Source organism: Salmo salar, chromosome ssa11 (assembly GCF_905237065.1).
Source record: "Salmo salar chromosome ssa11, Ssal_v3.1, whole genome shotgun sequence".
NCBI lineage: Eukaryota > Metazoa > Chordata > Actinopteri > Salmoniformes > Salmonidae > Salmo > Salmo salar.
The window spans coordinates 16,028,114-16,044,961 of record NC_059452.1 but is presented as its reverse complement, the minus strand read 5'-3'; the positions used below and the strand labels follow the sequence as shown (position 1 = coordinate 16,044,961).

The window sequence follows — 16,848 nt, the reverse complement described above, 5'->3', positions numbered from 1 at the left end:
TTGGGCACAGGTAACACATGATTCAAGGAGAGGGCTTAGGCAGTGTATCACAGGGAGGGGAGTTGTGCCATGCTTAACCTGATGGCACACTCTCTATTACGTCACTCCAGGAAGAATACCATTTACAAAGATAACTTTCATGTTGAGACTTTTAATGTATACATTATTTTGATTTATTCACTATGCAAGATGGAGGCAGTTGAATATGACATTGGCTGTTGATGGTGATGAAATAGCCCAGTTGGTTGGACTGTACAGGGAAATTACAGCTAACTGGAGAAAGGTCACCTCAGGAGCCTGGATGGAATAATAGATAGTCCTTACTTATTCACGCTCTCTTACTACTGCATAAGGAATGGAAATGAATTCAATAAAGCCTAGCAGTGTTTATGTATCCACTGCAAAGCCTGCAAACAATGCCAGAATGTTTAATTGATTAGACCAACTAAATTAGAATTCCCATGTGATTAATGTGGCTAGAATAGAAGATCCTCAGTGTAATTACCAACAGCAGTCATGTGAGGAGAACCATCCTCAGTTTAACTACTATGATGATTCGCTTTCCTCTTATCCTTTCTGCTTGACAGATTTATGTTATTTGCAATGTTCTAAAACACTAAGAATAAAACATTTGTTTTTTTTGCAAAGAATCAATATAATTAGAGCCTAGTTTTCTTTGCTTCCTCTGCTATTGGGTCTCTCTGTGTTACTAGGTCTGTCTGTGTTACTAGGTCTGTCTGTGTTACTGGGTCTCTCTGTGTTACTAGGTCTCTCTGTGTTACTAGGTCTCTCTGTGTTACTAGGTCTCTCTGTGTTACTAGGTCTGTCTGTGTTACTAGGTCTGTCTGTGTTACTGGGTCTCTCTGTGTTACTAGGTCTCTCTGTGTTACTAGGTCTCTCTGTGTTACTAGGTCTCTCTGTGTTACTAGGTCTCTCTGTGTTACTAGGTCTGTCTGTGTTACTGGGTCTCTCTGTGTTACTAGGTCTCTCTGTGTTACTAGGTCTGTCTGTGTTACTAGGTCTGTCTGTGTTACTAGGTCTGTCTGTGCTATTGGGTCTCTCTGTGTTACTAGGTCTGTCTGTGTTACTAGGTCTCTCTGTGTTACTAGGTCTCTCTGTGTTACTAGGTCTGTCTGTGTTACTAGGTCTGTCTGTGCTACTGGGTCTCTCTGTGTTACTAGGTCTGTCTGTGTTACTAGGTCTGTCTGTGCTACTGGGTCTCTCTGTGTTACTAGGTCTGTCTGTGTTACTAGGTCTGTCTGTGCTACTGGGTCTCTCTGTGTTACTAGGTCTGTCTGTGTTACTAGGTCTGTCTGTGCTATTGGGTCTCTCTGTGTTACTAGGTCTGTCTGTGTTACTAGGTCTGTCTGTGCTATTGGGTCTCTCTGTGTTACTAGGTCTGTCTGTGTTACTAGGTCTGTCTGTGCTATTGGGTCTCTCTGTGTTACTAGGTCTGTCTGTGTTACTAGGTCTGTCTGTGCTACTGGGTCTCTCTGTGTTACTAGGTCTGTCTGTGTTACTGGGTCTGTCTGTGCTACTGGGTCTCTCTGTGTTACTAGGTCTGTCTGTGTTACTAGGTCTCTCTGTGCTACTGGGTCTCTCTGTGTTACTGGGTCTCTCTATGCTACTGGGTATGTCTGTGCTACTGGGTCTGTCTGTGCTACTGGGTCTCTCTGTGTTACTGGGTCTGTCTGTGTTACTGGGTCTCTCTGTGCTACTGGGTCTGTCTGTGCTACTGGGTCTCTCTATGCTACTGGGTCTGTCTGTGTTACTGGGTCTCTCTGTGTTACTGGGTCTCTCTGTGCTACTGGGTCTGTCTGTGTTACTGGGTCTGTCTGTGCTACTGGGTCTCTCTGTACTACTGGGTCTGTCTGTGTTACTGAGTCTGTCTGTGTTACTGAGTCTGTCTGTGCTACTGGGTCTCGTCTGTGCTACTGGGTCTCTCTGTGCTACTGGGTCTGTCTGTGCTACTGGGTCTCTGTGCTACTGGGTCTGTCTGTGTTACTAGGTCTATCTGTGCTATTGGGTCTGTCTGTCTGTGTTACTGGGTCTGTCTGTGTTACTGGGTCTGTCTGTGCTATTGGGTCTGTCTGTGTTACTGGGTCTGTCTGTGCTACTGGGTCTCTCTGTGTTACTGGGTCTGTCTGTGCTACTGGGTCTCTCTGTGCTACTGGGTCTGTCTGTGCTACTGGGTCTCTCTGTGTTACTAGGTTTGTCTGTGCTACTGGGTCTCTCTATGCTACTGGGTCTCTCTGTGTTACTAGGTCTGTCTGTGCTTGGTGCTGGGGCAGACTGAAGCCGGTGAGAGAGATGGTACAATGGGCCGTATTCTGGATAAGGGAATGCAGGATATCCTGTGGAGCCGCCGCTGACTGCAGTGCTGATACAACCCCACACAACACAGTGGTCACAGAACAGAATAGGCAGGCTAGGGGCTTGAGCTGTTGTTCTGCTATAAATAATCCCTTCATAGCCATCCATTCAGCACACACAATACACAGTATACAAGCACACTGCGCTACTGTATTTTTGCTTCCATTTTTAATCCCCCAAAAGCTATTCATTATTTATAGCTTATTAAACACTAATTAAATGAGTCCAGAATGTATGGATTTCAGTCTTTTCTTTTACAGAGAAAGCCCTTTTAGAGGACTTTGAGAACTGTGATTTTCTATGGCCCTAACAGCATAGTTGATCTAGGAACTTTACTCTTGCCATGAGTCTGTAGATTCATGTAATCTATGCTAGTATGAGGTACTCCTTCCCCAGCCTGATCCTGACACATACATTCTGCCACGCCGTCTGAAACCTGCCGCAGACAGCAGACAAATTGAAAGCGCTCTCTCTCCCCAGACGCCGGATTATTATGTTTTTCTTAATAATTAAACTATGAGCTCCAGTGGGTAATCAGACAGACAGACGGCACTGAGCCCTACTATTAAGAAGGACGTAGGAGTGGCTGGCGTTTATATGTATTTTTACTGTGAGCTGGGTGGGTGGGGCGGTGCTCTGCACACTGATTCAACTGGTGTGTGAGACTGACAGATCCCAGACAGGCTAGGGCCTTTCAACACCAGGTGCCACACCTCCTTCATATGAACAGGGGCCCCGCCACATCCACCGGCCCCTGTTAAGATGGAGGAGATAGGGAACCAGTACTGGCCCCTGTAGATAGGAGAGAGAGGGCACATGCAGGGGGGACAGAGGGGGTAGAGGGGCAGGGCACTAGTCTCTCACCAGCTGACAGTCCTCCAGAGAGTTGACCAACTGAGCGTTCTGGCAGGACAGGATGGAGCCAGCCAGGTTGAGCATCACACACACCGCCGACAGCAGCATGAAGAAGGTGATCTGTGGAGAGACGGAGTAGAGATGTTGAGATTTATAGAGCAACAGTAGACCAACACAATACAGCTATAACATGGGTTATTCCACTAGGGAATGTACAGAGATTCGCCAGTTGATTTAATGTTCATGTTGTCTTGTAGGCAGTAATGCGTTTTTTTATGCATGGCTACAGTGAGAGGGAAGGCTTCACCAATCAATACTGACTGATTGACTGATTACATTGAGTCATCAGGGGGAGGAAAAGGCGGCAGATGATCACAGAAATCAATAACCCTTTTTCTCAAACTAATTAAGTCCATCTAAGATAAACTGAATCTAACCCATGGCTAACCCATCTGCTCAGAGGTTAAGAGCACAAACACCACACATACATATTGACATTTGACAGACCAACTCTTTACATTGCTACCAGTAACATTGCCCGTTATAGTTACAGGACTGTCCTTGATACCCATATATATTTTCTCACAATGCCTTTCGTATCTAGTGTCACCTGAAGACCTAAAGCCCTGATGATGGATGGTCAGGTAGAGGAACCAATCTCCTCCTAATTCCTCAGCCCAACTCCAATCAACACTACTGCTTCCCAACAGCCTGATATATCTGTTCTGTGGCAATTTCCCCCCCTCTCTGCACTGTCACCAGAGTAGCTACCTCCATGTTCCCCCTCTAGTCTCCCATTAAAAACAATTCTCTTTATTTCATAGCTGACAGTCCCAGGAAATACATCCTGTGAGGAGAAATAGAGTGAACATTTGGGCTCCTTTAAATCACAGATCAAGTGTAATAGAATGAGTTTAAAGCTGTCAGAGGCCTTCGCCAGTAGATTACAAGGTAGAGCAGGGTCCTGTATATCAGGCCTGGCCTTCCTCCACACATAGCCTGTTTGATTTACAGCCCTGGTCCTGGTCCTGGTGCTGCACCCGATGGAACATTAACCCAGACTGGAGGGCCAGGAGGGAGGGGAGGGACACAGGGGACACCAGCCCAGCCTGGGGGTGGGAGGTGGGTGGGAGGGAGGGAGGGGGGGGACAAGACACATTTACTGAAAAAGAGGTTGACAAACAGACACAAGTACAGATGGAGAGGAGGAGAGGGAGCGAGGGAACGAAGGAGGGACAGAGGGAGAGATAGGGTAAACAGATGGAGAGATACGTTTAAGTGCTTTTCACCATGCCAGGAAATTGTAGGATTGAAAGGTTGATCGGTACGGTTCGATGGAGGTAGACCACTATATCAGAGGAGAAACACACTACCCCAGGCATTAATCCCTGGCTGTGGGCCCATGGAGGAAATCCCCGGGGTACAATAACACACAGAATGACACTGGCATGACACTGACAGTAGCTGGTTGTCAGTAGAAATATAACTACATCCAATTAACTCCATGTCTTTTCAATAAGAACCATGACGTAATAGCCAATAAGGGGTTGAGACGGCTAGAGAGATGGTGGTTTCAGTTGGACTTTAAGACTCAGGTCTTTAAGACTCAATTCAGCTGCTACAAATCTATTCATTTAAACTAAAACATGAGGAGGGATGGAGAAAACAGTATGAAAGGAAGAGTTAGATCAGAAGATCAGAGAAAGAAAATGTATTGAATATTTGTGTGTCCATGGGGCGGTTTCACAGACACAGATTAAGCCAAATCACGGAAAAGTATTTTCAATGGAGAATGTCCATTGAGGTGTTTTTGGTCCAGGACTAGGCTTAATTTGTGTCCCGGAAACTGCCCCTGTACGTATACATGTACTCTCTGCCCCTGTACGTATACGTGTACTCTCTGCCCCTGTATGTATACGTGTACTCTCTGCCCCTGTACGTATACATGTACTCTCTGCCCCTGTACGTATACGTGTACTTTCTGCCCCTGTATGTATACGTGTACTCTCTGCCCCTGTACGTATACGTGTACTCTCTGCCCCTGTACATATACGTGTACTCTCTGCCCCTGTACATATACGTATACTCTCTGCCCCTGTACATATACGTATACTCTCTGCCCCTGTACGTATACGTATACTCTCTGCCCCTGTACGTATACGTGTACTCTCTGCCCCTGTACATATACGTGTACTCTCTGCCCCTGTACGTATACATGTACTCTCTGCCCCTGTACATATACGTGTACTCTCTGCCCCTGTACGTATACATGTACTCTCTGCCCCTGTACGTATACGTGTACTCTCTGCCCCTGTACGTATACGTGTACTCTCTGCCCCTGTACATATACGTGTACTCTCTGCCCCTGTACGTATACATGTACTCTCTGCCCCTGTACGTATACGTGTACTCTCTGCCCCTGTACATATACGTGTACTCTCTGCCCCTGTACATATACGTATACTCTCTGCCCCTGTACGTATACATGTACTCTCTGCCCCTGTACGTATACGTGTACTCTCATGCGCTTCTCATTTCTAGCTTGAAACGTGCATGAGTGTGCTTAAACACGGATCATAAAGTGCACCTGTATTTCCATGTTGATATGTTAATTAACCTTGAATTGTCACATCACTGAATGTGTGTGTGTGTGTGTTACTAAACTAAACTGCCATATGGTAAGAAAAGACAGACTGCTTTAGATGTTCACCTTCAGAGAGACTGTAACGGTCAACATCTTCAGAGTACAACACTCCTTCCCATGCTTCAAATGTCTCATCACTGACGTTAAAGGAAAGAGGCAGCAAACTGAGAACGGACAGTTTTATTACTTTGTGTAAAAACATATTATTAGCCTGACTGAGAATAGAACGAGGCTATGACAATGATCATTTTGTAAGGCAGAGATTGAGCAGAGAGACCGTTCCTCCAACATCAGTCGTAAAACGCCTATTAACGGGCACCTCTTGAGTGTTCGCCTCATCGCCAGCTGAACACAGCCAATCAAATGAACTGCTCAATCTCACCAGGTTTTCTGCTGCTCTCTCTGTGGCAATTCTCACTGGGGGGAAAATGCCCCATAGTGTGAGGGACATTTCCATAAAACAATCATATATTTACACAATCATACTAAATATGTCGTCACAATGTGTGTTTACTGTTTAGATTGTGGTGGAACTCACAAATTCCCTTTCAGTATTAAAATCAGACTCACCAAGGATGCTCAGACAAGACATCAGATAAAATCTGAGACGAGCAAAACCAGCATTCTATTCTATTCTATGATATTCAATTTGTTTTAATTCGTTTCTGTCACGCCCTGACCTTAGAGAGCCTTTTTTATTCTCTATTTTGTTAGGTCAGGGTGTGACTTGGGTGGGCATATCTTTGTTTCTAGTTCTTTGTTGGCCTAGTATGGTTCCCAATCAGAGGCAGCTGTTTATCGTTGTCTCTGATTGGGGATCATACTTAGGCAGCCCTTTTTCCCCACCTGTGATTGTGGGATCTTGTTTGTGTGTAGTTGCTTTCTGCACTGCATATAACTTTACGTTTGTGTTTTGTATTTTGTTGTTTTTCCCGGTGTCATTGTTAAATAAAGAAAATGTACGCCCACCACGCTGCACCTTGGTCCAGTTCTTCAGACGAGGACCAAGAACAATTTCTGTTCATTTATTTCCCATCTTTGTTTCCATTATCTTCCTTTTTATTGCTTTCCATTAATTTTATTCAGCACCGATGAGAAGGCAGGCAGGTAAGTGTCTGCAGTAAATCTCATTAATAGCCGAGTTTATCGTCTGTGCCTTATAGCTAACCTGACTGAATGGCTGTTCTTTTAGAGGATGCCATATTCACCACACATACCTGTCTCCTGGGCTAATGAAAATGTGTGGCTCCACACTGGCTCTGGGTTCTAATTTGGGATCACATTTCACTGTTTAACACACTCATTAATTACCGTCCGCCACCATGCCCCCAGCATGACACACAGACTGATTGACAGACACTGCTAAGGCATGCCATCAGAGTTAGGGTCAATTACATTTTTATTCAGTCAATTCAGGAAGTACACTGAAATTCCAATTCAGTTTACTTCCTGGACCCCAACTCTGCATGCCACTGAGGGACTGAGGAGATTTACACCGCGTGTCACAGTCACCACTTAACACTCGCCAGGATGCCAATATATCACCACCATTTTGTTTTCTGATATCAGTGGACAGGGGATGGAAAACACACAAGGCCCAGGCATGGACTTTTTCCATCAGGACGCTAATCATTCATACATAGTCATTTCCCTGATGTGTAGTATGGTACTTTACGAGGACCCATGCGTAGTATGGTATGACCACCCACAGGGACGTGTGCAGTTGAAATACTGTATGACAGGAAGTTTGAGTCAGACTAGTCACAGAGGCAGAATGAGGGAACGATGAGAGGACTGTCTGCAAGCTGCAGAGTCATGCAACGGACTGCAGGTCTAACCAACTTTAACCATGAAACAATAACTAAATAAAACACATCAAATAATCTGTATAATAAAACCATGAAACAATAACTAAATAAAACACATCAAATAATCTGTATAATACTTAATGAGTAGTTTAGTACAAAGATGCAGTATGCCTACACTTCCATAATGAACTAATAGACAGCTAGTGTGTAGAGGGTTGAGGAGAGCAGTCAGACAGTACAACTGGGATGTTTTTGAAGAGATTTTGAAAACTGAATGGTGCTTAGAGAGAACAGCTTCGACTTCACTGGCTAGGAAATCCATGTTGCTGGTAAAGCTGCACGTAGAATGGCTCTAATTTGGACAAAGATCGTTAGTATTTTTCCACTTTACAACTCTCCTCATCCGTCAATGTCACAAACCGAAAAACAAAACCATAAATGTAGTTTATAATCTGTTAATCTGCAGGGTAATGAGTCTAGATTGCTGTTGTTGTCATCCCCTGAATGGCGTTGAAAGCCATGCGGCTCCATGCAACCACCTGTCACCCTATAGCAGTGTCCAGCTCAGTCAAATGTAGCATGATAATTACAGTGTTGATGGAGCATTAGCATTCCATAGGTGACACATCTGTCTCTGACCCCAGTAACACTGTAGCCCACCAGGCCCGTCTGTCTCTGACCCCAGTAACACTGCAGACCACCAGGCCCATCTGTCTCTGTCCCCAGTAACACTGCAGACCACCAGGCCTGTCTGTCTCTGTCCCCACTGCACTGCAGACCGACAAGCTCATTAGCCACAACGGCACACAGACAGGGTCCTATGAAGTCCTCAAAAATGAGTGTTGACGCAACAACAAAAAGTAGCTTTGTCATAACAGCTAGCTATGTTGCTAGACAGCCATACAGGCACAGGGGCACTACTGCTACCAACTATATAATGCAGAACATTACCCTTGAAAGATATCATCTTGGAAAATGAGAAATATGCATGTAGTAGAGGCAGAGAGGATGCTCTAGTCTACCCAAAGGCAGCTGCTTGTGTTCCTCTGTGTGTATGAGTGTAGAGCCAGGTGTAGACCCAGGCTATTGGACAGGCAGAGAGGCCCAGTCTAAACAGAGTCCTGCTCCCCAACAGACGGCCTGAGATGTCCTTCGCCCTGACCCTTGACCTGAGGCAGGGGGTTTATGGGAAGGTAAATAAACCAGAAAAGGCACACATTGTAAAAACAATGGCCTCTAACTGGGGGTTAACCTCTAGAATAACAACCTGTTGACAAGTGCCCATGCCAAGGCCTGTTAGGGTGGGACTCCTGGGGACTGGAAGCCTGGGGACTGGAGAGATGAGCTGGGGGTACTGGGGGAATTTTGTCGGAGCCGGATGGAGCCGTTAGACCGAGGTGGAGGTATAGGAGCACAACTCTCTGAGTCCTCTGCTCTGCAGCACAAATTAGTATTTAGTCTGCAGCACCGCTACGACAAGACATCATTTATTTTCAATTATCTCAGCCCAGAGAGAGATTGGAGGAATGTTGTTGTGTTCTTCCTCTTTCTCTAACAAGCCTTGTGATTGTGTTTGCTGCCAACACATCCATTCTGTGTGTCTCTGCAGGGCTGCTAAACTCTATCCAGCAGTGCTTTCACCTCTCAGCCAGACACACTTTGATTTCCCAACTCACTCTGTACATAACTAACTTCACACTCGACTTTTCTTCTTTACGATTGTCTGTTTGGAGAACAACTAACATAGTGGAGTATAGTGGGTTTGTATTACAATAACCCCAGAGGGTAAGAAAAGCAACATTCGCAGCATGCACTATAGAGTCTTTAATCAGGCAAAGAAAACATTGTGTATTTTTCATATTTTCTTTCCACCGTTTCTGCGCTATCACCCCTGTTGACTTGATAAATAGTGGAGACTGAGGGTTAAGGATGGATTTATTGCAGTCCGGTTAGCAGGAAGCCCAGGGCGATAGCAGCTGGTTACAATATCACAGGGCAAAACAGGGAGGGGGTAACCCTTTCCGTCCTGCCTCCCCTCCCAGCCCTCCACCCATCCCTTGGCTGTAAGATATGCATGCCCACAGCCATATTGAGTTACCCCGGGTGGCCGTGCACCACAGCGCATGTTTGTACTCTATCACCATGAATATGATCAGACAAACAAACCCTGGTGGTGTTGTTACAAACCCTCAACAGGCAGGCAGGCAGGCTGAGCAGGGAGTACTGACTGACTGGGAGTCAATCTAGGGGCGGCAGTGTAGCTTAGTGGTTAGAGCGTTGGACTAGTAACTGAAAGGTTGCAAGTTCAAATCCCCGAGCTGACAAGGTACAAATCTGTCGTTCTGCCCCTGAACAAGGCAGTTAACTCACTGTTCCTAGGCCGTCATTGAAAATAAGAATTTGTTCTTAACTGACTTGCCTAGTTAAATAAAGGTACAAAAAAATCAAATCTGAACCAGGCATAATGGATTCCACAGACCCTCATCCCTCAGGGGCAAATGTTTAAGCCATGTGAATAGATCACTTACACACTCCTTCATTACCTGGAGAGGCTGAGGATGCCGATGAGGGTCCCAGTAACTGAGATGTATTGTAGTCGACTGGGAGTGAAAACACTTTCTCTGTCATGAGATGGCGACAGCGTCCATCATGGAGACACCGTGAATTCAGAGTGACCAGTCTGCATATCTGCTAGGGCTGATAAGAAGTCTCAGGCAGGACAGTATGTGGAGAAATACATCACCTTCTATAAGATCAGACCTCATTGAGCTATAATGGCACCAGACCGGGCTGCACATTTCACCCCTCTCATATGTTCCCCTGTGCCCTGCTACCACATGTTCTGGAGGGGTGAACCAGAGGTCACAGCAGAATAGAGGTCAATTGCGGCATTAATCAACGCTTGTTCTATCAATCCATATCCACAAATGTCCAATGAATCTTGGAATAGAATATAATGGAACAGAGCTAACTGGAAAACATTAGAGAGATAATGAAAGTAGGGCCAGAGAGGAGCAGCCCAGGTAATGAGTCCACAGACAGACATACAGCAGTGGAGACAGGGTAGAAGAGTAGTGTGGTATCTGCTATGTTGACTGTCCAGGGTAACTGGCCCATAGGAGGAGCACATCGTCCGAGCCACTCTAAACTCCACTGACTGAAGCGGAATGAGGGCCACAATACAGCCCAGGGGGGTCACCATGTGATTAGCCTCCACTTTTCAACATTTAATCAGTTCCTGACCTCAGCTAAAACAAGGAGGCCCAGCCCAGGCCACCGCTGAGGACGACGTAATGAGTTTGGGCTGTAATGGCTTCGTCTCCCTGCAGGTACAAACCTCCGGTGACAGGGGAGGGAGAGAGAGAGAGAGAGAGAGAGAGAGAGAGAGAGTGGGGGCGAGAGAGTGAGAGAGAGAGACTGCAAGAAACTCAAGAGGAGAGTCAGAAGTCACGTCCTTGCGAGACATAGGGTGTGATCCCAATGCACCAGTGAAAAGGGTTGACTATTTCAAATTGCTGCTTCAGTACAGAGAAAGACAGCGAGAGGCCTATTGGTGCTACTACTTGTGTTTGTGTTCATACCATCTCCTCCAGTCAGAGACATCTCTGGTTCAGTCTGAAGGGCACAGTCAGACGATGTTGGGGGACAGATCGGCTTCCCTCTTTGGAGAGCAAAAAACTGGCGGGTAACAATAGCAGGATAATACTCTATGACGGTCGCCCGAGATTTGCTATGGCAGCACGGATCATCACAGTCTCGCCAATAAACCATCAGATAAGGAGGCTAATTCATATTCTAATGAATATGGATCCACAGTCCCTGCTCTGGAGGGCTCTAGGAGAGGACATCATTCATCAGCCTTATCTATCTCAGAGAGAGAGAGAGCTGGAGAAACACTCCTCCATACATTATCCTGCACCAAATTCCCTCGTCTCTTGTTCTCTCTCTCGTCCCTGTGCTTTTGATGCACCGAGTGTGTACTGTATGTGATAGAAAGAGAGGGGGAGATAGAGAGACAGTAGAGGAGGGTGGGGGGTTGGGAGACTGGGAGAGAGATGTTTGAGTAACTGGGAGGAGAGAGAGCGAGAGAGAGAGAGAGGGAGAGAGAGAGGGTTTTCTGATTGTTTATTTCACTTGTTTATTATCTATTCAACTTCCTTTGGCAATGTAAACATGTTTCCCATGCCAATAAAGCCCTTTGAATTGAATTGAGAGAGATATAGAGTGTGGAAGAGATGTCCTTGAGTCTTTCTGAGAGAAGCAACAGGATATTCTGTCCTAAACTCACTCAGCTGTATAGCCTAGTTCTTATTCCCACCCTGCCTCCTCATCTTCATCATCATCTCTAAGGTAAATTACCAAGTCTCTCTTCTCTCTCTCTTTCTCTCAGAGCTCTGCAACAACAGCGAGAGCCACATTGTTTACACAGGCCTTTGTTTTTCGAGGTCAGCTGTAGCATATTCTACTGGGAGAAGAGTTCATTAGTAATATCCAGTCAAGGGTGAGCGAGAAGAGAGAGAGAGAGAGAGAGAGAGAGAGAGAGAGAGAGAGAGAGAGAGAGAGAGGGAGGGATGGATGGATGGAGAGAGAGGGGGGGGGGGCCCTGTGATGGCAGTTTGGTTGAGGGCCAGGGATAGCAGGCAGGCGAAACAGAAACTGCAGTCCTTTCAAATGTCTTAGCTGAGTTACCTCACTCTCCTGCCTGGGACTCTGACTCAGCAAACAAACAGAGCTGGAATCTGTGTGCAAAGCTGTTTGTCAGTGTCCCTAGAGCAAGAGCCTGTTCCCCTGGTGTCACCTACTCAAACCTGTGACTGATAATGTAGCCTTGCTGGAGGTGGTACATTCTTAAAAATAATGGTTCTTCAGATCGATGCCATAGGGCACGTGTCAAACTCATTCCAGTGCCGAGTGTCTGCTGGTTTGGTTTTTGCTCCTCCCTTGTACTTGATTGTTGAATTAAGGGCACTGATTAGTAAGGAACTCCCCTCAACTGGTTGTCTAGGTCTTAATTGAAAGGAAAAACCAAAAACCAGCAGACACTATGCCCTCTTTGGAATGAGTTTGACACCCCTACCATAGGGGAAGCATTTAGGTTATCTGAAGAACCTTAAATGGGATGGTTCCTTGAAGAACCATACAAATTCCAGGTAGAATCCCCCCCAGAAATGTTTCAACCCTGGAACAACCATTTCAGTAATGGATGCAATAAGTCCAAGTAACAGATTGAAATAGTTTAGAAAAATGTACGTTATTTAATAAGCCGGGCTAGACAATCTGGACCCTTTCTTTCAAAAATTATCTGCCGAAATTGTTGCAACCCCTATTACTAGCCTGTTCAAGCTCTCTTTCGTGTCGTCTGAGATTCCCAAAGATTGGAAAGCAGCTGCGGTCATCCCCCTCTTCAAAGGGGGGGACACTCTTGACCCAAACTGCTACAGACCTATATCTATCCTACCCTGCCTTTCTAAGGTCTTCGAAAGCCAAGTTAACAAACCATTTCGAATCCCACCGTACCTTCTCCACTATGCAATCTGGTTTCAGAGCTGGTCATGGGTGCACCTCAGCCACGCTCAAGGTCCTAAACGATATCTTAACCACCATTGATAAGAAACAATATTGTGCAACCGTATTCGTTGACCTGGCCAAGGCTTTCGATCCTGTCAATCACCACATCCTCATCAGCAGACTCAACAGCCTCGGTTTCTCAAATGATTGCTTCGCCTGGTTCACCAACTACTTTTCCGATAGAGTTCAGTGTGTCAAATCTGAGGGTCTGTTGTCTGGGCCTCTGGTAGTCTACAGAGGGCCACAGGGTTCAATTCTTGGGCCGACTCTTTTCTCTGTATACATCAATGATGTCGCTCTTGCTGCTGGTGAGTCTCTGATCCACCTCTACGCAGACGACACCATTCTGTATACTTCTGGCCCTTCTTTGGACACTGTGTTAACTACCCTCCAGACGAGCTTCAATGCCATACAACTCTCCTTCCGTAGCCTCCAACTACTCCTAAATACAAGTAAAACTAAATGCATGCTCTTCAACCGATCGCTGCCTACACCTGCCCGCCCGCCCAGCATCACTACTCTGGACGGTTCTGACTTAGAATATGTGGACAACTACAAATACCTAGGTGTCTGGTTAGACTGTAAACTCTCCTTCCAGACTCACATTAAACATATCCAATCCAAAGTTAAATCTAGAATTGGCTTCCTGTTTTGCAACAAAGCATCTTTCACTCATGCTGCCAAACATACCCTCGTAAAACTGACCATCCTACCGATCCTCGACTTCGGTGATGTCATTTACAAAATAGCCTCCAACACCCTACTCAACAAATTGGATGCAGTCTATCACAGTGCCATCCGTTTTGTCACCAAAGCCCCATATACTACTCACCACTGTGACCTGTACGCTCTAGTTGGCTGGCCCTCGCTTCATACTCATCGCCAAACCCACTGGTTCCAGGTCATCTACAAGACCCTGCTAGGTAAAGTCCCGACTTATCTCAGCTCGGTGGTCACCATAGCAGCACCCACCCGTAGCACGCGCTCCAGCAGGTGTATTTCACTGGTCACCCCCAGGGCCAATTCCTCCTTTGGCCGCCTCTCCTTCCAGTTCTCTGCTGGCAATGACTGGAACGAAGTACAAAAATCTCTGAAACTGGAAACACTTATCTCCCTCACCAGCTTTAAGCACCAGCTGTCAGAGCAGCTCACAGATCACTGCACCTGTACATAGCCCATCTATAAATAGCCCAAACAATTACCTCATCCCCTACTGTATTTATTTATTTATTTTGCTCCCTTGCACCCCAGTATTTCTACTTTGCACATTCACCCACTGCAAATCTACAATTCCAGTGTTTTTTAATTTCTATATTGTATTTACTTCGCCACCGTGGCCTTTTTTGCCTTTACCTCCCTTATCTCACCTCATTTGCTCACATTGTATATAGACTTGTTTTTGTACTGTATTATTGACTGTATGTTTGTTTTACTCCATGTGTAACTCTGTGTTGTTGTATGTGTCTAACTGCTTTGCTTTATCTTGGCCAGGTTGCAGTTGTAAATGAGAACTTGTTCTCAACTTGCCTACCTGGTTAAACAAAGGTAAAATAAAATAAATAAATATTTGAGTAGCATAAGATTAATTAATCAATTAATTAATCAACGTACATGCAAAAACATAGATATTGAAACAAACCTGCAAAAGAGAATGCTGGGAAATATGATAATGATGGGCGTGGTTTTGGTTCATCTCTGGTTATTAACACAAACACTGAGATAATTTTACACCAATGAGTGTTTATTTAACTCTTTACAAGTGTTAATTTAACTCCTGAATTAACACTAAATATCTTACACTGAAAAATCAACACTAGATAACACTGGCCAATTTTCTGTGTGCTATGAAAGGGACACATCTGCAGGCTTCCATACATTTCAAGAACCTTTTAGAATTATGAAGAACCGTAGATGCCATTTAGAACCTTCTTTTTTTCAGTGTAGGCAAACTGTAAGGGATTTTGACTGCTCCCCTCTGCTACGAGGCTGCAGAGTAACTGTTGGGTGAAGCAGATCACACACACACACACACACACACACACACACACACACACACACACACACAGATACAGACAGACACACACACACACAATCTGAACTAATAGGCACTTACAGTCTCATCTGTTGGCCTCATCAAAGCAGACTGGGCACAGACTGGGCACAGACCCAGCTTATAAAGCATCATGTCCAGCAACACTGTAACAAAGACAACACTACCTACATCAGTCGGTACTGGCTTTTATGGTTTATTCTCCCCCAACATTGGAAATGGCAGTTGAACTGTGGGGGAGTTTGATGGGCTACAGGCCCAGTAGGCTAGGGCTGAGAGAGCCAGGCAGGCTGCTCAGGCGGTGATATGATGTCACTTCCTGTGGGCTCATTCTGCAGCTGCTTGCTCTCTGTAGGGGTCAGGGAACGGTGAGGAGTTCCACAGTGTCAGTTCCAGGCCAATGATCACAGAGCCACAAACAAATTACTCATCTCTACTGCCTCCCCCCTTCCTTCCCCCCATCAACCCCTCTCTCCTGCCTCTGGTACCCTGCTGCTTCACTGGGGGGGACATCAATATTCTTCCTGGCCCATGATGCATCTGAGGGGACATGTTTATCGCAATGGAATCAGAGCCTGTCCTGAGCCCATTGACTCTGAATGGGAGGTTTTGCAGGATCTGTGAAGCTTTGTTGTTTTTGAGTGAGAGTGAACTGACATCTGAGGCTATGGTGCATTAACACATAACTGAGGCACGGAGCGTGTCATTGGCTCTGAGATTTCCGAGACAAGAGGAAAGAGACCCAAATGGGAGTATACACTGAGTGTACAAAATATTAGGAACACCTGCTGTTTCCATGACTGACCAGGTGAATCCAGGTGAAAGCTATGATCCCTTATTGATGTCACTTGTTAAATCCACTTCAATCAGTGTAGATGAAGGGGAGGAGACCGGTTAAAGGGGGATTTTTAAGCCTTGAGACAATTGAGACATGGATTGTGTATGTGTGCCATTCAGAGGGTGAATGGGCAATACAAAATATTGAAGTGCTAATTGAACTGGGTTTGTTAGTAGGTGCCAGGCGCACCGGTTTGAGTTTGTCACGAACTGTAACACTGCTGGGTTTTTCGCACTCAACAGTTTCCCGTGTGTATCAAGAATGGTCCACCACCCAAAGTACAACCAGGCAACTTGACACAACTGTGGGAAGCATTGGAGTCAACATGGGCCAGCATCCCTTGGAATGCTTTTAACACCTTGTAGAATCCATGCCCCAACGAATTGAGGCTGTTCTGAGGGCAAAAGGGGTGCGACCCAATATTAGGAAGGTGTTCCTAATGTTTTGTACACTCAGTGTACATCTCCCATGGCCACATTGTGATATATTTTCTCCACTTCTTCTCTCTGTAAAGCAATTCCCCATTTCCCTTAGCCTTGTGCCTTCAACCTGACGCTCTGTTGATCAGGACGGACCAACTCTCTCTCTGTTGCTATAGCACATCCTGACAGGCAGTCCTATGGGGGCCATCTCCACGACACACAGCTACATCTCCTGCTAAAGTTTACACATCTGGGTCAATGCAAAAAATAACAGTACTCTGAGGGGGATG

General features: G+C 45.7%; 1 protein-coding gene across 1 annotated transcript in view; it reads right to left on the bottom strand.

Moving 5' to 3' along the window:
- Positions 1 to 16,848, bottom strand: part of LOC106562150 (protein FAM189A1) — a 172,324-nt gene that overhangs the window by 22,856 nt on the left and 132,620 nt on the right. Inside the window, exon 3 of the mRNA XM_014126809.2 lies at positions 3,238 to 3,348. Within this exon, the coding sequence (XP_013982284.1) occupies positions 3,238 to 3,348 (111 nt within the window). The remainder of the gene's footprint in view (positions 1 to 3,237; positions 3,349 to 16,848) is intronic.